Consider the following 22354-nt stretch of genomic DNA (forward strand, 5'->3'; position numbering starts at 1 on the left):
GTGATAAAGTGAGACTCTTGTCTCAAAAAAAAAAAAAAAAAAAAAAAAAAAATTGATAGACATTTGACTCACGGAGCTCAAGGTTATAAGGGCTTCGAAAGGCCATCTTGTTTAAGGCAAGAAATCCCTTCTGTGGCAGCTGAGAGAAGTGTGTGTCAACCAGCCTGTGTCTGCAGTCTCTCAGTTGAGCCTTGGGTAGGAAAGTTTTTTTAAAGATAATTCTTCTCACAAGGTTTTCTGTCTCATGTTTTATGTTTCTGGGGGACTCTGGGCATGCCACAGATTGTAATGATGAAAGGTTCTTCCTTTCATTCCCTCCAAATCTGTTCTCCTTGAGCCTTAAACATCTTTTGCCCCTTTAATTGGAAATGATTATATACTGGGGTTTGTCCCATGATCAGCTGAGGATTCATTCTTGGATCTGTCATCCTATTCTGCTGTCCTCTCTGGTCTTGCACTTGGCTGTGCCCTGTAGCACACTTTGCCACATTTTTGCAGTTTCCTCTTGTGTTTGATTCAAGTCTTTGCTTAGTGTCACATACTCAGAGATGTCTCTCCTCCTAAAGTTGCATCCCTGTCTCCTTCCCAATGCTTTTTCTGTTTATTCTGCTTTTTGTTTTCTCCAGGGCATTTACACTGACTGATATTATTTATTCAGAGTTCATGGTCTGTTTCCCCCAGTAGAAGTTGAGTTCCATGATAGTGGGACCTTTTTTTGTTCACGTCCATATTCCTAGTACCTAGAACAGTGCTTGACTCATAGTGGGTGCTCAGTAAACATCTAAGTGATTGAATCTTTTCTTGCCTATGTCATTTTATTTTGAGCCAGCCAACATTGTCTTATTTTCCATATTGCAGTTAGCAAAGCTGTTGTGTTAGACTGTGTGAGTTTGTTGTCTCAACCTTGGAGTTCCATTTCTTTTTTTGGGGGGCGGGGATGGAGTTTCCCTTTTGTCGCTCAGGCTGGAGTGCAGTGGCACGATCTTGGCTCACTGCAAACTCTGCCTCCTGGGTTCAAGCGATTCTCATGTCTCAGCCTTCCAAGTAGCTGGGACTACAGGCGCCCACCACCATGCCCAGCTAATTTTTGTATTTTTAGTAGAGACGGGACTTCACCATGTTGACCAGGCTGGTCTTGAACTCTTGACTTCAGGTGATCCTCTCACTTCAGCCTCCCAAAGTGTTGGGATTACAGGCGTGAGCCACCGCGCCCAGCCAGAGTTCCATTTCAAAAGTCTGTCAAGAGGTGGTACAGATGCTAGACCTGCCCATAAATGTACTGTGCTGTAGGAAACTGAGTTCCAGCCAGAGACATAGCATGTTTCCCCTCACCCAACACAGCAGCAGCAGCAGCTCCAGAGTCCTCTTTGAAGTAAGGGTCTGCTGGTGCCTGGAGGGAAAGGTGGCAGTGCTGCTAGCCAGGAATATCTGGCCTAGGAGAGAGGCAGGATGGGGGTTAGAACAACTTTAAAGAACTTCATGAGCAAGAAAAAGAGAGTTCATTCTTGCCATAGCAACTGTTTTTGTTGTGACTGATGCAATTAGACAAGGACTGTGTGAAGAAGTAGAGTCTTGACAGTGATGCTCCTGAAGAGTGGGAACTCCCAGAGGAATAAGGGTCAAGACTTCTCCAGAGTCAGTGCCCACTTCCTCCAGTGCATCCTGTGATCTTTTATTGTCTTCTCTCTATGTGCCAGGCCTTGTGGTGGCCCTGGGGATATAGCAGTGAATCAGATGTAGTCTCTATCCTTAAAGACCTCAGAGTCAGGAAGTGGGAGTGAAGGAGGTGGGTGGTCAATTAGTGGTGAGTTGAGTGTGTGTCAGCAATGGTCTCCCTGTATTCTCTCAACCTAAGGCAATAGTATTTATAGGACCTTTTAGAAAGAGGCCGTCTTTGAAGCAGTCATTCCCAAGTTTTTGGACTTTATGGATCAGTAGCATTTCAAGAGTTAGGATTGCCTACATTTCTTAATACGTGAGGACAAGGACTTTTCAAAAAGTTAAACCTATTATTTATTACTGCCTTCATTTCATAAAAGAAAGGGCATTTTACTTCTAAAAACAGTAGGAAAGATATGGTCCTAGACTAAAATTAGCTTTATGAAAATTTGTTTCTGAAAAGCTCACTATTGTGTTTTGTTTTTCTCGATTCACCGTGGACTAGTGAAACTGCATGTTAGACAGCATTAATTCAAGGTGTTTGGCGGTCACCACTTTGAGCACCACCTGCAAATGCATAGGTCTTGTGACACTCCATGAGAGCGGCCTCCATGTTGTGTCTTATAGATTGTCACAGACCAGCAGACAGGACAGAAGATCCAGATAGTCACCGCAGTGGACGCCTCCGGATCCCCTAAACAGCAGTTCATCCTGACCAGCCCAGATGGAGCTGGAACTGGGAAGGTGATCCTGGCTTCCCCAGAGACATCCAGCGCCAAGCAACTCATATTTACCACCTCAGACAACCTCGTCCCTGGCAGGATCCAGGTAAGGCCTTTGGACAGGTATTTGTTTCAGCACTTCTGCCATCGAACTTGTTCCTGACTTGTTCTTACGTCTGCCTTCGAGGCCAAATCCATCCCTGGAAGGTTCTTTGGGGACCTGCAAACATGGCAGGTTGCTGCTTTGGCCAAAGTAATAAACCAGCAAACCAGTGGCAAGGCCCAGAAGACAGTCAGCTGTAACACTCAGAGAGGATGGAAGTACAACAAGGAGGTCAGTGGCCACAGGAGACTGGCATGAGCAAGCCGGCCCTGAGGCTACTGGAGAATTGTTCTTACCTAAGGCCATCAAGTGTCAGCCCTTGATATTTTAAAGGTACCACCTAGGGCTGACTGTAGCCAAGCGAGAACTGATTTGTCCAGATCATCAGGTCTGTGACCCCAGCTTTTCATTATGTCTTTACTTGCCACCGTGTACTGCTCACTCTGGGCCCCTCAGTTCTTGTCTCTATCTCTGCCCTGGTTCTTCCTGCTCTCTCAAGGCAGGATGGGGTTGAGGACAGTCTACAGCAAGGAAAAGAGCAGGCATTGAAGGAAAGCAGGGTTGTTGCTCAGCATGAGGCTGGGAAGCATAGAATCTCCAAATCCAACACTTAGAGAACAGAAACTCAAGGTCAGTATCCCATGATGGCTGAGCACGGAGCACGCTTCGTCAGGGTTGTGTTTAATTTTTTTTTTTAATTTTTGATAAAATATACATAATATAAAACTTACCAGCTTAATCAGCTTTAGGTATACAGTTTAGTGGCATTAAGTAGATTTACATTGTTGTACCACTGTCCAGCTCTGTGTAACTCTTTTCCTTTTCCTAAGCTGAAACTCTATACTCATAGAACAGTAATTCTCCTCTCCCCTTCGCCCAGCCCTGGTGACCAGCATTCTACTTTCTGTCTCCATGAATTTGACTACTCTAGGTACCTCATATAAGTGAAATCAGCCTTCGTGCGACTGGCTTATTTCCCCCATCCATGTCGTAGCATGTGTCAGAATTCCATTCCTTTTAAAGGCTGAGTAATATTCCACTCTGTATATAGACCACATTTTTTCTCTTCATCTGTTGTTGGACATGTAGGTTGCTTCCACCTTTTGACTATTGAATTAATGCTGCTTAGAATCTCTTGTTTTGGGTGGGGAGGTTCTACTATGAAGAAACTTAAGGAAGGGAAGAATTTTTTGTCTTCTGATTGAGCTGGGATCAGAATGCCAACGTGTTCAGCTTTCAGAACTGTTCTTTTAGACACCTTACGCCACACTTACTAAATGCTGTCTCATCCTTCCTTTCCCGGAGTACATTGTGATCATCTGAAATCAGAAAGGAATTCCTCCTCCTTTAGAGTACTCCTTGTCTGTGAAAGAATGGCTGTTGATTTTGTTGCATGTTTCACAAGAGGTGATTCTACTTAATGATTTCTGTATGTGTTCCCACCGTGTATAAATCATTTTAAGGCTTATTGTTGGCTCAAGTTCAAGTACATTTTAAAATAACAGCTATTTTTCACTTTCGCATATTGATATCAGTTATAGTATTATCCCAGATGAATTGCTGTCGCCTAGAAAATCACCACAAATTAGGGGAAGATAGCAGGTTTCAAAGGTCATTTGTTCTCGTCATCTCACCACCGGCTGCCTCAGTCAGAGTCCTAGTGATTTAATTAATAAAGTTTGGTTATTTCTCTGCCAATATACCTCTTTGCATACATTCAAGTTGTTATGGGAAGAATCTTAAATATCTTCATTTGGTAGTGTCTGTGTGTGATTCCCCACATGGGCCACAATTTTGGGTGGTTGTAGTAGCCAGATAGAGTAGATCAGTGGAAACCAGCACCTGATCCTGGGAAACCACCCAGCTGATGAGCAGTCCGGATGAGTGGCAGAACCATTCTGGGTGTCAGATTAAGTTGTCATTTGGAATTTTCCCAGTTCTGTCCAGAGTTCTCCTGCTTAGAAACCCAACATTGCGAATTTATAGTTAAACATTACTTTGCTTAGTGATCTGGGTTTTTGTCTGTGTTTGTTTGTTTGTTTTTGAGATGGGGTCTCACTCTGTCACCCAGGCTGGAGTGCAGTGGCGCGATCTCAGCTCACTACCATGTCTGCCTCCCAGGTTCAAGCAATTCTCCTGCCTCAGCCTCTAGAGTAGCTGGGGATTACAGGCGCCTGCCACCACATTTGACTAATTTTATATTTTTAATAGAGACGGTGTTTCACCATGTTAACCAGGCTGATCTCAAACTCCCGACCTCAGGTGATCCACCCGCCTTGGCCTCCCAGAGTGCTGGGATTACAGACGTGAGCCACCATGCCCGGCAGTGATTTGGTTTTTAATTGGCACCCCTGTTTATTTCCTGGTTTCTCTCAGATTGTCACGGATTCTGCCTCTGTGGAGCGTTTACTGGGGAAGACGGACGTCCAGCGGCCCCAGGTGGTAGAGTACTGTGTGGTCTGTGGCGACAAAGCCTCCGGTATGTAGTTCCAGGTTATGCTGGCACTTACAACGGGCCAACAGCATGAAGTAACTGTTGTGAGGTGGGGTGGTAGTTAATTTAGAAAGACCATTTTATGTACGTTTGTAGGTTTCACACATGAATTCTACTTTTCTTATTGGGGTAATGATGTAAATAAGTAAGGTAGTTTGTCGAATAATTAGACATAAAAAGGAAAAGTCAAGAAACGATTTCTGTAATTTGTAGATCTTGGTTAAGTGTGCATTTGCACAGCACTTGGCTATTTTACAAGATGTATAATTTGTATAATCCCCCTTCATCCTAACTATAACTGTCTCTATCATCCCCTTACTATAACCCACTATGAATAACTGCTGTAATGAAGCAGGAGGCAGCATGTGATTCCAGCTAGAGTCCCAGGGTCAGGAAAGGCCCCACAGAGGCAGTAACACTTGGGAGCCTTGGTGATTGTGTACATGTTCGTTGGAGCAGGAGGAGGGCATTCCAGCAAGTGGAGCCAGGGCCTAGAGTTTAAGGTCTATACCCACGGTATCCTTGAGAGAGAGCTTATAGGCTTCTGTGATTACGATTGGGTAAAGTGAGACTGAAGAACATGTCTGGCCCAGAAATGCAAGTGCTGGCCTGCTTGTACTGGGGATCCATAGAAGGTTAGTGAGGCAGACAGGAAGGAATGGAGAAGTGTTTTATAAGAACACAGTACCAGGGATGCCAAGGGCACAGGCCTGTGTTCTGTGATGGCTGCCTGGTTCCACTTTCTTCTGTGGTCACAAAATTCACAGGAACTTTGGACACTGTAGTCCTGGTTTTTGTTTGTTTGTTTTGTTTTTTAAAAAGGAGGTTGGGGCTGAGGCAGGAGAATGGCGTGAACCCGGGAGGCGGAGCTTGCAGTGAGCTGAGATCCGGCCACAGCACTCCAGCCTGGGTGACAGAGCAAGACTCCGTCTCAAAAAAAAAAAAAAAAAAAAAAAAAAAAAAAAAAAAAAAAAGGAGGTTGGACCAAGCCTCTTAGGAAGACAGACCCAGACAAGCATCTACAGAAGATCAGAAGCTCCAGTTTCTCTTTCACGCTGGTGACACCATTTATCTGCCAATGGTGCCTGCCACCCTTTGTCCTGGTAAACCCAATCCATCCTATCCCTTCTCTGAAGCCCTCACCTACCCCAGTAGGCAGGTAGACAGTGCTGCCTGTGATCCTGATTGCCCTTTCCTACAGATTTCTCTAATCAGTTGTTGCCTACTCATATAATTCACTCTGCAGGCCTGTCTTCCCCATCAGAATGTCAAAGCAAAAACCATGTCTTACCATCTATCTCTGTATTCCTGTCTTCTTGCTCAGCAAGGAAAGGCACTCTACAAACTTCTGAACAAATGAATGAAGCATGAACATAACAAAAGGGCCATAAAATCTGCTCGACTTCCCCATTTGTCAGTCTTCTTCTGAGCTTAAGGAAAGGCCTAGTCACAGGCTCTTTGTGCCATTGTCTCCTGAATTAGTGTCACTCAAAGAGATAGAGAACTCAAGGAAATATATTGCAAAGAAAGGAAAAACGATGTTATAGAAGGCACTTTACCACAACTATTCTTAAAAGAACAAGACCAAGTTGTTCCAAATGCACACTTGGAAAATGGTTTTGCATACTAGAGCTTAGAACAATGGGATTCTCTGTAGCCACCATAAATGGTAATCCTGTGAAATGTATTCTCCTTGGCAATGTAGCTGTGAAATTGGATTATACAAACAAGACAGAATCAGAAGAGCATGTCCATGGTCAGTCTCAGCTGGAAACAAGTGAGGCATAATGTATGTGAAAGTACTTTGTGAATAAGAAAGCTAAACTGAAGGAGGGGACACTTTTTTTTTTTTTGAGATGGAGTCTTGTTCTGTTGCTCAGGTTGGAGTGCAGTGGTATGATCTCGGCTGACTGCACCCTCTGCCTCCTGGGTTCAAGTGATTCTCCTGCCTCAGCCTCCCGAGTAGCTGGGACTATAGGCATCTGCCAGCATGCCTGGCTAAATTTTGTATTTTTAGTAGAGATGGGGTTTCACCATGTTAGCCAGGATGGTTTCGATCCCCTGACCTGGTGATCTGCCTGCCTTGGCCTCCCAAAGTGCTGGGATTACAGGCGTGAGCCACCTTGCCTGGCCAGGGCCACTTTTTAATGTCATTGATAATTAAAAGTTGGAGATACCATGCAAACTGTACACCTGACAAGGGGTTACTATCCAGAACGTATAAGGAACTTAACAGCAAAAAAACAAGTAACTCAATTTTAAAATGGGCAAAATACCTTAATAGACATTTCTCAAAAGAAGACATTCAGATGGCCAATGGTTATATGAAAAAATGCTCAACATCACTAATCCGCAAGGAAATGCAAATCAACACCACATGAGGTATCACCTCCAGGTAGGATGTCTGTAATCAGGCTGGGTGCGGTGGCACATGCCTATAATCCAGCACTTTGGCAGGCTGAGGTGGGCAGATCACATGAGGCCAGGAGTTCGAGACCAGCCTGGCCAACGTGGCAAAACCTCATCTCTACTAATTTTTGTATTTTTATAAGATACATATTTTTTGACAGGGTGCAGTGGCTCACGTCTGTAATCCGAGCACTTTGGGAAGCCAAGGCAGGCAGATCACCTGATGTCAGGAGTTCGAGACTAGCCTGGTCAACATGGTGAAACCCCGTCTCTACTAAAAATACAAAAATTAGCTGGGTGTGGTGGTGGGTTCCTGTAATCCCAGCTGCTTGGGAGGCTCAGGCAGGAGAACCGCTTGAACCTGAGAGGCAGAGATTGCAGTAAGCCAAGATTGCACCACTGTACTCCAGCCTGGGTGACAAAAGCAAGACTCTTGTCTTAAAAAAAAAAGAATCTTATAAAATATATAAGATTTTATTTTTGTTTTATAAAATCTTATAAAAATAAAAAAATTAGCCTAGTGTGGTGGTGCACACCCATAATTCCAGCTACTCGGGAGGCTGAGACACAAGAATCACTTGAACACAGGAGGTGGAGGTTGCAGCGAGCCGAAATCACACCACTGCATTCCAGTCTAAGTGACTGAGACTGTTGTCTCAAAAAAAAAAAAAGAAGAAAAAATGCCTACAATTAAAAAGACAAAAGAAAAGAAGTGCTAGGGAGGATGTGGAGAAAAGGGAACACTTACACATTGTTGGTGGAACTGTAAACTAGTACAGCCACTATAGAAAACTGTATGGAAGTTCTTCAAAAAATTAAAACTAGAACTACCACATGGTCCAGCAATCTCAGTACTGGATCCAAATCCAAAGGAAATAAAATCATTATGTTGAAGAAATATCTGCACTCCCATGTTTACTGCATGACTATTTACAATGGCCAAGATGCGGAATCAGCTTAAGTATCCAACAGTGGATGAATTGCTAAAGAAAATGTGGTATGTAGCACAGTGGAATAGATAAAATTGAATGAAATCCTGCTCTTTGTGACAACATAGATGAACATGGAGGACATCATGTTACGTGAAATAAGCCAGACACAGAAAGGCAAATATTATCTCACTCCTGTGGAATCCTTAAAAAATAAATGATATCATAGAAACAGAGAGTAGAACAATGGCACCAAGACGCGGGAGGGGAAAAGTGAGAGATGGTTGGGAAAGACTGACCAACTGGTACAAAGTTACAGTTAAGTAGTAGGAACAAGTTCTGGTGTTCTGTTGCACTGTAGCCATAGCTAACAATAAGGTATTATATATTGTAAAATTCCTAGAAGAAAGTTTTTTGAATGTCCTTATTACAAAGAAATGATAAATGCATAAGGTGGTGGTCACTCTACCTGATTTGATCATTATACAACATGTGGATATATTGAAATATCAAATTATACCTCATAAATATGGACAATTACAATGTATCAAAAATAAAAAGAGACACCAAAATAAAACAAGATTAGAAAAATAAACTGTGTTTAATAAATGCATTCCTAGAACTATGTTTCTAGAAGGCTCTGAGTAGCTAGCCCATGTGAGCCATATGGTAATCCTCCTTTGCTGTGGGCTTTGGCAGTCACAGTCCCCATGCTTCTCCCTGTGACTATCCCGCTTCCCCAGGGGAGACTTAGGGCCCAGGACATGAATCAGAGAGAGGGGCTAAATGCAGGAGTGAGACCCTCTGTGCCGAAGCCACACATGCACGTGTCTGCTCTGTGCCACTTGTGGCGGGACAGGGGACCTGATCCACTTCATAAGCCCAGATCTCCAGGAATAGGACCCAGGTGTGTTCAAGTGGATAGTAGAGTTCAGCTGTCACCTGTGAGCTCCTACTGTGTGTTAGACCATTTGTATACGAAGCGCACTAAGGTCATGCCATCTGCCAGCTGTCATATAACCTGTCCGAGCTTCAGTATTTCCATCATGAACTCCTAAGGCTACTTGAAAGATTGTAGAGAAATTACTTGAAGGGTGTGGCCAGTATGCTTAATGCTCAGACCACGTGGCTGTTGGCACCTAACAGCATATGCACCCATCACTTCGATAAGACTTGCACAGGAACTGAATCCACAAATATAGTCACAAAATATTTGTGTATTCTTTCTGTTTCAGGCCGTCACTATGGGGCTGTCAGTTGTGAAGGTTGCAAAGGTTTCTTCAAAAGGAGCGTGAGGAAAAATTTGACCTACAGCTGTCGGAGCAACCAAGACTGCATCATCAATAAACATCACCGGAACCGCTGTCAGTTTTGCCGGCTGAAAAAATGCTTAGAGATGGGCATGAAAATGGAATGTGAGTAACAATATTTTAAAACCGGCCGGGCGCGGTGGCTCAAGCCTGTAATCCCAGCACTTTGGGAGGCCAAGACGGGCGGATCACGAGGTCAGGAGATCGAGACCATCCTGGCTAACACAGTGAAACCCCGTCTCTACTAAAAAATATACAAAAAAATAGCCGGGCGAGGTGGCGGGCGCCTGTAGTCCCAGCTACTCGGGAGGCTGAGGCAGGAGAATGGCGCAAACCCAGGAGGCGGAGCTTGCAGTGAGCTGAGATCCGGCCACTGCACTCCAGCCTGGGCGACAGCGCGAGACTCCCTCTCAAAAAAAAAAAAAAAATTTTTAAAACCACATGAGTTAACGCAGAGGGAGAGAGTAAACAAGAAAAAATAAGGTTTCTATACCTGGCCTTAAAATACTTTAAGAAAAATTACGCACTTAAGCGTCATTTTGGTTTACCTCATGGGTCAGCTAGGTGATTCAGAGCCAGTGCTGCGGGGATTGGTCTGTTCTCCTGCTGTGTGTGTGGAAAGCCTTACTCCAGATGCATCAGGAGGCAGCTTAGTGGAGTGGATTGAACACAGGCTTTGGAGGAAAGGTGATACCAAATCTACCTCCAGGTGTGCCACTAAGAGAGAGCTATGACGCCTGAGGACACACGTAGCCTCTCAGCCACAGGGTCCTCTTCTGTGATCTGCTTATTCACCTTACTTATATATTGCTCCTGAGGATTACATCAGCCTACTCCTTGTCTTCTTAGCCCCTCTACTTTCTTTTGGGATAAGGTCCTTTGCCAAGCCTCTGTGTAACTGGGGTTCTAAAGGGAAATATATTGCTCCTGGATGTGTGGGGCAGCCAGGGAAGGTCTCAGGCCCCTCCTTTCCACTCCCATAGCCAGAATTTTGGGAGTTTTCAGGGACCAATCAGCATGGAGGTCACTTCCCTAACTTGTGGTGAAAACATGAAGACCAGGACCCAAGATGGGCAGCACAAAGAAATTCAAGGAGAGTGGAGTTAGGCTCAAACCACAGTAGGAAAATGGAGCTTAGCAGAGCAAGGCATGCAGCTCAGCCTCGCAAGTCTGGTGGCCGTGGACCCAGGACTGCAGGCTCCTGCTGAGTATGCTGCATGGTTCTGTCATCTTTTGCATAGTTTTCTAGGAACACTGAAAACCAATATATTTCAGTATTGATGTTGACGTTTCTGGGAATGGGAATCTGTAAAATTAACTGGAGAATAAATGGAAATGTATTTTTTGAGAAATTAGAAATATCAACCTAATTTCTGCCTAGTGTGATGTTTTTATTTAATCTAATGAGACTGCTCTTTCCCCAAAGTGAGTAAATAAATCACTGACTTGGTGTGGGACTGGCCCATATTGCTAAGCTTTCCTTTTTCTCAATGATGAATATTTTTACTCAGAGCAGTGACTGAAATCAGTTTTCTTGTGATCACAGCTGTAGCTGCAAACACAATATTCAATTGGATAGCAGTTTGATTAGCAGCGTATCTGAATGTTAGTCCCTGACCTTCATCACTTTTGCCTTTAAAAAGCTTTCGTTTTCTTCAGTTGCTTCTAACATGCATATTTGCTCTTATATTAGACTGCTAAAGGGAGAGTTTGCTAGCATGATGTAAAATTGACACCCATTAAACAGTTTGCAGAAGTGATTCAGACTTGATTTGGAAATTAGAAGGGTTCCTCTACAAATTGTGGCAAAGGAAATGCATTCTATTAAGGGCCTACTTGAAGGTGGACATTTCTTTTCTTTTTTTTTCTTTTTTTTTTTTTTTTTTTTGAGGCGGAGTCTCACTCTGTCGCCCAGGTTGGAGTGCAGTAGCGCACGTCTTGGCTCACTGCAGCCTCTGTCTCCCAGGTTCAAGCAATTTTTCCTGCCTCAGCTTCCCAAGTAGCTGGGTTTACAGGTGCCTGCCACCACACCCGGCTAATTTTTGTATTTTTAGTAGAGGCCAGGTTTTGCCATGCTGGCCAAGTGATCCACCCGTCTCGGCTTCCCAAAGTGCTGGGATTACAGACTTGAGCCACCGCCCCCGGCCCAAAGATGGGCGTTTCTTTATCCTTGAAATGATCTATTTTGTTAGCATCATGAAGTAAAAACCAACTGGGCACTGTGGCTCATGCCTATAATTCCAGCACTTTAGCAGGCTGGGGCAAGTGGATTTCTTGAGCCCAGGAGTCTGAGTCCAGTGGGCAACATAATGAGGCTTCATCTCTACAAAAAACAATAAAATAATAACATAAAATTAACAAAATGGCCCAGAAGGCTCATGGGTGCTTCCATAGGCCACATAGGTGCTGTGCTGCAGTTTCTTAGCAGGGAGTACCACCCATCGTGAGGTCTTTTTTATGCCTTTAGATTTGACATGGCATGGTTTGGCTTGATTTCCTCTCTTTGGCCGAAAAGTCCACTGTGAAAACTGAGCTAGATGAACCTAGCACCAAAATCATCCTCCCTACGGTAATGGATTTACTAAAGAAAACCCCTTACTTTACCACGAGGGATGTGGTTTTTATTGATTTGAATTGTTTCTCTAAACACAAATGTTTATGTTGTGATTTAAGCCGTACAGAGTGAACGGAAGCCCTTTGATGTGCAACGGGAGAAACCAAGCAATTGTGCTGCTTCAACTGAGAAAATCTATATCCGGAAAGACCTGAGAAGTCCCCTGATAGCCACTCCCACGTTTGTGGCAGACAAAGACGGAGCGAGGTCAGTCCCTTTTTCTCACTGCAGTCAGCCTTTGCAGCTGATGGAGGAGGCACAGACGCGTCCCAGAACAGGCACTGTTGTGGCTTCCCACCCACCTGCCATAGCCTCCAACCTTGTGTTGCCTAATTCTGCCCCTTCTGGAGCTGCTCAGTCACACCTCTGGACAGACCTGAGGATGCCTGATTTATGATGGGGTCAGAAATTCTCCTAGCCTTGAATTCAGATTATGTCCTGCAATTTAGGCATCATTCATACAGGAAGACAATTATTTTATAATTCAAGATTGGGGCTTTTCTGCAGTACAGACAAAAGACCTAAGGTGAGATAAGGTCTCAGTGTTATAGTTAATTTGTATATTCTTTTTAATGTAATCTATTGAACTTACTTTAAAAGGATCAGAAAGAGGGGAAAACAAGAAATCCAAAATGTATCAGAGAGAGAGCTGGAGTTGAGGATGCCTTGCTGGTTTTCTGAAAATCAAGTTAACTTGTCTTTTTTTTTTTTTTTTTTTTTTTTTTGAGACGGAGTCTCGCTTTGTCGCCCAGGCTGGAGTGCAGTGGCCGGATCTCAGCTCACTGCAAGCTCCGCCTCCCGGGTCCACGCCATTCTCTGGCCTCAGCCTCCCGAGTAGCTGGGACTACAGGTGCCCGCCACCTCACCCGGCTAGTTTTTTGCATTTTTTAGTAGAGACGGGCTTTCACCGTGTTAGCCAGGATGGTCTCGATCTCCTGACCTCGTGATCCACCCGTCTCAGCCTCCCAAAGTGCCGGGATTACAGGCTTGAGCCACCGCGCCCGGCCCCTCAAGTAAACTTTTCTTGGGAGAATGGCCACAGTGCGCAGTCATCCTGGAAAGCCCTGGGGGGTGCATCTGTGTTTCATCCTGTCTCAAGCTGTAAACCCGACTTTATGTATATCTCATTCCAGAGAGACAGGGGTGGGGGTTCTGTTTAGTCACTAAGCGGCTGAGTCTGGTTAGAGCTTTTCTGCTATTCAGATAGCTTCACAAATATGGAAGGACAGGTAAATGCAGCATGATTATACGGTGCATAAAATGTTGGAAGCTACTCTGATCTGAGTTTATGTCTTAAATAGACAAACAGGTCTTCTTGATCCAGGAATGCTTGTGAACATCCAGCAGCCTTTGATACGTGAGGATGGTACAGTTCTTCTGGCCACAGATTCCAAGGTGACGTTCTCTACTCATGCTTTCTCTCATCCTTTATGTTGACATTGCAGGCCACTTCTCTAACTGTGTACACCACCTTCTTCCTGGCCTTCAGAGACCACATCAAAAGCATGACCTACGTCTTGGTCTCCTTGTGATTTGTTTAGAGATGCTGATGGCTTTTCACATCAGAGCTGGCTGGTCATAATCACTGTGACATGTCAGTCTGGATGTCAATTTGGTGGACATTCGGTGGTTCTCTTTTCTGTTGCAGTTTTCTTTTTCTCTTATACACATTGGCAAACTACTAGCATACCAAGGAAAGAGCTGCTTATCAAATGGCCTTTTTGCAAAAGCCCCGGATTCTTTTTTATTAGATGATCTTCAGGGTGAAGCTCAGCCAGGAATCTATCAATTCCAAAACTTTGCTAGAGCAGATCAGTCATAGGGATTTAACTTGTGGACAGAAACGTTTGTCAGTCCAAAGAGGGGAGACTGGCTGGCTCCTGTGAAGATAACCAAGGAGGGGGATTTTTTCCAGGCGAGGGAACTCACTGTTTTTCTCATCTTGGTGCTCCTGATGTAACCAAGTAATGAGGAAGTAGTAGCAGCAAGTCACAACTCTAAGAGGGTGACTTGGTAATTGAGAACACTGGCATTGCTGTGACCATTAGACCCAGAGCAAGGTCTGCAGGCTTCCTTCTCATCTGTTCACAGTCTCATTCATGGGCGTTCTCAGGGCATTACAGGGCATCACAGGGCATTCTCTTTTGGGAAAGAGAAGACAAAATTTAGAGCCCTTGCCTGTCATGGAGAGCTGCCCTGTGTGCCTTAGTCCTCAGGCTGGGCCTTGCACCTTCTGTCTTTGGGCAGGGGCCATATGCATGATGGGAGCTGATGAATCACATGGGCTTAGCTTGTCACTAGCACACATTCTAGGACAGTGACTCTTGACTGCACGGTCAAATGCAGAGAAAGCGTAAGCCTGAAAGTGAAGCCCAGATACCATGTTGCCCAGTCTGGTCTTGAACTCCTGGACTCAAGCAATTTCACCCACCTCAGCCCCCCAGAATGGTGGGATTACAGGCGTGAGCCACTACCCCTGGCTTTCTTTTTTAATTGAAATATAATTCACATGCCATAAAACTCACCCTTTTAGCGTGCAATGTAGTGATTTTTGGTATATTTACAAGGTTGTACAAACCATCTCCACTATCTAATTTTAGAATATTTTCATCACCTCAGAAGAAACCCTGAACCGTATTATGTAGTCACTCCTTTTTTCCCCCTCTTCTCAAACCCTACCAACCACTAATCTGCTTTCTGACTCTATGGTTTTGTCAACTCTGTACATTTCATATAAAGGAAATCATACAGTATATGGTCTTTTGTGGCTGGCTTCTTTCACTTAGCGTAATGTTTTTAAGGGTCATAATGTATAGCATGTATCAGTACTTCGTTCCTTTTTGTTGCGAAATAATGCACCTCTTTTTTTTTTTTAAGAGAGTTTACTCTTGTTTCCCCAGCTGGAGTGCGATGGTGCCACCTCAGCTCATTGCAACTTCTGCCTCCCGAGTTCAAGCAATTCTCCTGCCTCAGCCTCCCAAGTATCTGGGATTATACGCATGTGCCACCACACCCAGCTAATTTTGTGTGTTTTGTTTTGAGTAAGAGTCTTGCTCTGTTGCCCAGGTTGGAATGCAGTGGCACAATCTCAGCTCACTGCAACCTCCGCCTCCTGGGTTCCAGTGATTCTCCTGCTTCAGCCTCCCGCGTACCTGGGGTTACAGGTACCTGCCATCACATCCGGCTAATTTTTTGTATTTTTAGTAGAGATGGGGTTTCATCATGTTCACCAGGCTGGTCTTGAACTCCTGACCTCAGGTGATCCACCTGCCTTGGCCTCCCAAAGTGCTGGGATTACAGGCATGAGCCACTGCGCCTGGCCTCTTTTTCCATTTTTTAATTGGGTTGTCTTTTTATTATTGAGTTGTTAGTGTTCCTTAGATATTCTGGCTACTAAACCATTGTCAGACATATGATTTGCAAATATTTCATTCTGTGAATTGTCCTTTTGTTTTATGCGCTTTTACTTTCTTGACAATTTCTTTTGAAGCACAACAGTTTTAATTTTAATGAAGTCTAATTTATCTGTTTTTGTTCTGTCACTTTGTCACATATCTAGATTTGTGTAAATGCCACCACACGAAGATACAGAACTGTTAAATCACCAAAAAGATCTTCCTTATGTTGCCCCTTTGTAGTCACATTCCCCTCGCCTCTAAGCTGTTTTTGAACCAGCATTGTAACTTCATTGGCCTGAGAGTCATTTGCATATCTGTGTTCCATTTTTAATGTCAGTATTTTTTGTTTAATAGGCTGAAACAAGCCAGGGAGCTCTGGGCACACTGGCAAATGTAGTGACCTCGCTTGCCAACCTAAGTGAATCTTTGAACAACGGTGACACTTCAGAAATCCAACCAGAGGACCAGTCTGCAAGTGAGATTACTCGGTACGAGCCCATGAGGGTGGAGGCCCCCTCCTGGCCTGGACACCCTCCCTCTATTGTGAGGGTGGAAAACAGCATTTTGGTACCTGTGCTGTATTTAACTAAGGATGATAAAATTGTTACAATGACCCTGCACATCTGTCTTCTTTCAAATTTTAACTGTGGGAACATAGACCACTTACGTTATACAGTATAAAACAATCAAAACTTCTTTTCATTCCCAGCCTTGGAAAAGAAAATTGAGTAAATCAGTAGAAGTAGGGGGAAACCTCTAGTGGACAGCAGTTATTTGTATTAATTACTATTTAATAATGCATCTGCATATTAAGAGTTTATTCCCTTTTCTACTTCTATTTTAACCTATTTTTCTCGTCTTCTTTTATTTTTATTTTTATTTTTTAATAGAGATGGGGTTTCGCCATGTTGCCCAGGCTAGTCTAGAACTCCTGGGCTCAAGTGAGCTTCCCGCCTCAGCCTCCCAAAGTGCTGGGATTACAGGTGTGCGCCACCACCCCCAACCCTCATGTATATTTTTTCTGAGTAATGAATTCAGAGCTTAAATCCACCAGGGTAACTAGATTGATAGTGGCTGATAGATAGTATGAGCTAATGCCAGACATCAATAACTGCTGCTAAGGATGTTTCTTCTCTGCAGTTTGGCTCTTGTGCTCTGCTCCTAACATGCCAGACCAGCCAGATACAAAGCTGGAGACTATTCAGGGGTTCCAGTCCCTTGTTAACTTGTGGTCTGATAACAAGATCTAGGTCCAGTGGAAAGAGGGTGGGATTTGAATTAGGTAGAATTCTGGTTCTATCACTTATTGTATGGATGGTCTTAGAAAAGTTATTTAACAACTGTAAGCTCAGCATTTACATCTATAAAATGGAAGAGAATTTTTACCTTTGGAGGGTACTTGTGAAAAATAGAAATTGGGCCTAGTTGCAGTGGCTCACAGCTATAATCCCAGCACTTAGACAAGCTGAGACAGGAGGATCACTTGATCCCAGGAGTTTGAGACTAGCTGAGACCCATCTCTGAAAAAGTAAAGAGAGAGAGAGAGAAAGAAATTGTCCGTGAAGTTAGGTAATACATAGCTCAGTGCCTAACATGATGTGTTGATAATACATACAAGCTTTCATTGTTTGCCGGATGCGGTGGCTCACGTGTGTAATCCCAGCACTTTGAGAGGCCAAGGCAGGTAGATCACCTGTAGTCAAGAGTTTGAGACCAGCCTGGCCAACATAGTGAAACCCCATCTCTACTAAAAATACAAAAGATACAGCCAGGCATGGTGGTGTGTGCCACCAGCGTGTGTAGTCCCAGCTACTTGGAAGGCTGAGGCAAGAGAATCACTTGAACCCAGGAGGCGGAGGTTGCAGTGAGCCAAGATCACACCACCACGCTCCAGCTTGGGTGACAGAGTGAGACTCAGTCTCTGAAAAATGAAAAAAATTAGCTGGGTGTGGTGGCGTGTGCCTGTAGTTCCAGCTACTCAGGAGGCTGAGGCACGAGGATTGCTTGAAGCTAGGAAGGTAGATCCTGCTACTGCACTCCAGCCTGTGCTATCTCAAAAAAATAAAATAAAGAAGCTTTCATTGTTAGCGTTTCCCTCACTAGGTAGAATTTAATTTAATCTTTTCCCATTGTAGTTTTTCTAAATCGTATCTCAGCTAGAATTCTGTTCCCCCTAAAAGCTGTAGATTTACAACAATTACATGCTTCATTTTTGCTCACAGGGCATTTGATACCTTAGCTAAAGCACTTAATACCACAGACAGCTCCTCCTCTCCAAGCCTGGCAGATGGGATAGACACCAGTGGAGGAGGAAGCATCCACGTCATCAGCCGAGACCAGTCGACACCCATCATTGAGGTTGAAGGCCCCCTCCTTTCAGACACACACGTCACATTTAAGGTGAGTGGATTCAGCCTAACCATGTGCCCCCAACCTGCTGGGGGAGAGGTTCTGTACCAAAGCTGGTCTGCAGTTTTAAAAATCAAACCTTGGGGCGAGGCAGGGTGGCTCATGCCTGTAATCTCAGCACTTTGGGAGGCCAAGGCATGTGGATCACTTCAGGTCAGGAGTTCAAGACTAGCCTGGCCAACATGGTGAAATCCTATCTCTACTGAAAATACAAAAATTAGCCAGGCATGGAGGCACATGCCTGTAGTCTCATCTACTCTGGAGGCTGAGGCATGAGAATTGCTTGAACCTGGGAGGCAGAGGTTTCTGTGAGCCGATACCACTGCACTCACTCCAGCCTGAGCGACAACAGTAAAACTCCGCCTCAAAAAAAAATAAATAAATAAAAATTAAACTTTGGAGTGAGCTCATCTTCAAACTGTGGTATTGGACATTATGACTTCAAACTGGATCTTGTATTCCAGAATGATATTCCCATTACAAAGCATCTTCACTTGTCTTTTGCTCACAGTGCCATTTGGTTCTGAAGGTAACCCTGAAGCAGGCGTGGCCCATCATTACTAAGACAGGCTGACATAGTGGTAACTGCTGAGGGCTGAATGCTCTGCCTCTGCCATTCTGTGACAGCCTGGCTGCCCCATGGACTCAGGCAGGCACTTTTGTCTCTTCTCTGTGTCATAGAAACCCTCATATAAAGTCTGCAACAAGCAGGCAGCCAGCTGTTGATCCTGGCTACTCTGCCCTCTAGAGCCACAGAAAGTAGATCCCTTGAAGAGCGCTGTTAAGACCTCACGGGTCTTCCCCGTGCTGTCATTCACTGGTCTTGCTTTTTCTACAGGACACTCAGAGGGCACCCAAAGCTCTCTCAGTCTCTAGGTCTCCAGACTGCTGAGTCTTCCTGTTCCCTCAGTATTTTTTCTTTCTTTTTTTCCTTCTTCTTTTTATTTATTTATTTTTTTTATGGATACTCACCTAGGCTGAAGTGTTGTGATGTGATTGTGGCTCACTGTAACCTCAAACTCCTGGGATTAAACTTCTGGGCTCAGGTGATCCTCCTGCCTCAGCCTCCCAAGTACCTAGGACTACAGGCATGTACCACCATGCCCAGCTAATTTTTATTTTTATTTTTTGTAGAGATGGGGTCCTTGATAAGTTGCCCAAGGTGATCTCAAACACTTGGCCTCAAGCAGTCCTCCCACCTTAGCCTCCCAAAGTGCTGGGATTAGAACCACTGTGCCTGACCCAGTATTTTTACTAGAGAGATATGGCCAGTCACTTAGGAAGCTAGATCCCTGCTCATAGTTTCCCAAAGGTGCCTAAGAGACAGGTCACCAGTGTGATTCCAGCTTCAAAAGCATTGGAGCCCCTTCTAGACAATGGAATTCCTGGAGCCTCGCACAACATTCTAGTCATGGGATATCATCCTCCTATCACGTGAGCTGCTTGGCTCTTGGTTACTGACTGCTACCTTAAGACCATCTCCCAAAATGCCTGCTAGTCCATGAAGTTGGCCCCGGTTACCCAGATTTTTTTTGTTGTTTTTTTGAGACTGTCTCACTGTCACCCATACTGGAGTGCAGTGGTACAATCTTGGTTCACCATAACGTCCACCTCCTGGGTTCAAGCGATTCTCCTGCCTCAGCCTCCCAAGTAGCTGGAACTACAGGTGCACGCCACTACACCTGGGTAATTTTTGTATTTTTAATAGAGACAGGGTTTCACTGTGTTGCCCAGGCTGGTCTTGAACTCCTGACATCAGGTGATCAGCCTGCCTCAGCCTCTCAAAAGTGCTGGGATTATAGGGATGAGCCACTGCACCTGGCCCCTGTTCCCCAGATTTAATTTAGACCTTAACTTATGGCTCAAAATGGAATTGCCATAGAACAAATAACAGTTTAGCTGAGGCAAGACTTGAGGAGTATGTCTTTATGGGGGTGGGCTAGGAAGATCCCCTTAGGCTTATGGACCACATTCCAAGGCCCTTTCGACCCTAGTTCACTGGGGAGTCTGTGCAAGCTCCCCGACTGCATGGGACTTCAGAATCAGAGACAGTGACTCTAGATGCCACTGCTGTTGAAGCACGACAGGGATACATGTTGATAGACAAAGCCATCCCCTGTCCTTCCTTCACCTCTGTGCCATGTGCCTCCTCTTTTCCAGCTAACAATGCCCAGCCCAATGCCAGAGTACCTCAACGTGCACTACATCTGTGAGTCTGCATCCCGTCTGCTTTTCCTCTCAATGCACTGGGCTCGGTCAATCCCAGCCTTTCAGGCACTTGGGTAAGTCGCCACTTTCTGTGCATGTATCCTTGGGCAGGGGCCTTCCTCTCCCTAGGAGTGACCTGGAAGAACTCTGAGGGCCCATCTAGTTTGACTGTTCCGATGACCTCATTCAAAGGACCCTGAATTTCTTATTAAATATAGTTAGTGGACTGGTAGCAGGATTACCAGTTGCCAGTTCTGCAGTGTTCCTCTAACCTTTATGGAGCCTCCTAGGATTTGCTGCTGGGAGCTGGGGATGGAGAAGAATGTAGAAGGCAAGGGGTAGTCCCCAGCACTGTGCTATGCACAGTGTGACTCATAAACTGAAGCCAGGCCGGGAACTGTGCCTAGGCCTCAATAAGGTGAATGTGAATCAGCTGTTTCCTCAAATATGGATTTACAATCTCACACAAGCCACAGTGCCAACTGGCACATTGAGTAGTACAGACCCTGGTGTCATCTCTACAGGAAACCCCCTCCTTTTCTTGCTTTCTGGAGTACCACTTGTGTATGTTTCTCCTCTAAATCCCATCATCGGCTCTGCCAGTGTGCCAAGTGCTGTGCAGCTGGTGCGGCTGCCATCGTGCCATCAGGTGACTGGCAGTCTGGTTGAAAGATAAGTAACCATATAAAAATGGAAATGCAATGAGAGTTACTGCATATTGCAGAGTAACCATCCTTAGGTAATATGTGGAAAACACTAGAATGGAGGGCAGCGTTGTCTAGTAGTTTACACTGTTGTCTTTGGGGCAAACAGACCTGGTTGTCAGGCATAAGAATAGCGCTTGTCAGCTGTGTGGCCTTGTGCAAGTCACTTTACCTCTCTGAGCCTCCAGTTTCTCGTTGTAGAATCCTTGCGTGGAGTTAAGATCTATAAACCTTTTAACCCAGTGCCTGGCATGCAAGGGACTCAGCAGAAGGCAGTATGGTTCTGTGGGTCAGGTGGTGTGGGATGTGTCCTGAGTAGTTAGAATGGTCACCTCCCTCCATGATTAAAGGAAAGGCAGACAGAATTGTCTCATTCTCCAGGGAGAACAAGACAGGTAGTGACTGCTAAACAAGTATTAGGAGTTTCATTGTTAGCTCTTTGGGAGAATTGCCTACCCCTTGCTGGTATCTGGTACGTGGTGTAACCTCAGGCATTTTTTTTTTTTTTAGTAACACCACAGTCCACAGTTAATAGTACTGATAGGTACCTGAGATTTTTTTAAATGAGGTTGAAACATGATCCACCCACTGCCCTGAGTGTACTTTTTCTAGTTGGATAATTTGGAACCTCCTCCACAGAGTTTCTCAGTCCGGGCTAGATAAAATGAGCTACCACATTTAAAGTGGTTTCAGTTACATTTCATGTACTGTTTTTCATAAGTTACTGTTCAGGGCAGTGATCATAGTAAAATACTAGACATGCATCTGGGGCATTTGGGAATGACACAGTGCAGTAGTCTTGGTTCTCACTGCCTTCCTCTGGCTGGGCCACACTTAAGGCAACTGGAGGAAACAGCTTTGTCAAAACAGCCCAGTTTCTCCAGCCTCCTGAAATCTTGAGACAGGTGAGAGAATGCAATTTAGGAGTTTCTGAGAATAAGGATGTATTGTTTTGTGATGTGCCAACTTTACTGACTAACCTGAGTAGAAATTAGCCAGGGCAGGGCTGGAAGCAGCCTTAGCGGAACCCTCATCCTCCCTGCTTCTGTCTCGGATCCAGCACAAAGCCTGCCTCCTTCCCTGCAAGGTTTGGAGGGCATGTTTCTGCCCTTCAGAATCTGTACTCAGCTCTTAGTCTTTTGGTCCCCGCAGCCTCTCGTGACCTTGGCTGCAGGACCAAAGTAACTGATACCATCTCCTGGGACAGAGCCAATCCAGGATGCTGAGGCTTTAGAATACTGTAGGAAATGATGATTTGGCCATACCTATTAAAACTTTTTATTTAAAGGATGTTTTTTAAGAGAATAGTTGATCATTAGAAGGACTTTAGTTAAAACATTCATAGACTTATTCATAGACTTCATCTTTTTCTTGAAGAATGATCCTGGATAGCAC

General features: G+C 44.6%; 1 protein-coding gene across 11 annotated transcripts in view; it reads left to right on the top strand.

Moving 5' to 3' along the window:
- Window positions 1–22354, top strand: part of LOC105477763 (nuclear receptor subfamily 2 group C member 2) — a 101699-nt gene that overhangs the window by 64618 nt on the left and 14727 nt on the right. For all 11 annotated transcript variants that reach the window (XM_071092256.1, XM_011734497.3, XM_011734503.3 and 8 more), the window contains 8 exons: window positions 2287–2487; window positions 4861–4963; window positions 9552–9731; window positions 12300–12447; window positions 13542–13635; window positions 15993–16126; window positions 17861–18038; window positions 20208–20329. In XM_071092256.1, coding sequence (XP_070948357.1) covers window positions 2287–2487; window positions 4861–4963; window positions 9552–9731; window positions 12300–12447; window positions 13542–13635; window positions 15993–16126; window positions 17861–18038; window positions 20208–20329 — 1160 coding nt within the window. The remainder of the gene's footprint in view (window positions 1–2286; window positions 2488–4860; window positions 4964–9551; window positions 9732–12299; window positions 12448–13541; window positions 13636–15992; window positions 16127–17860; window positions 18039–20207; window positions 20330–22354) is intronic.

The sequence above is a fragment of the Macaca nemestrina genome, chromosome 2 (assembly GCF_043159975.1).
Source record: "Macaca nemestrina isolate mMacNem1 chromosome 2, mMacNem.hap1, whole genome shotgun sequence".
NCBI lineage: Eukaryota > Metazoa > Chordata > Mammalia > Primates > Cercopithecidae > Macaca > Macaca nemestrina.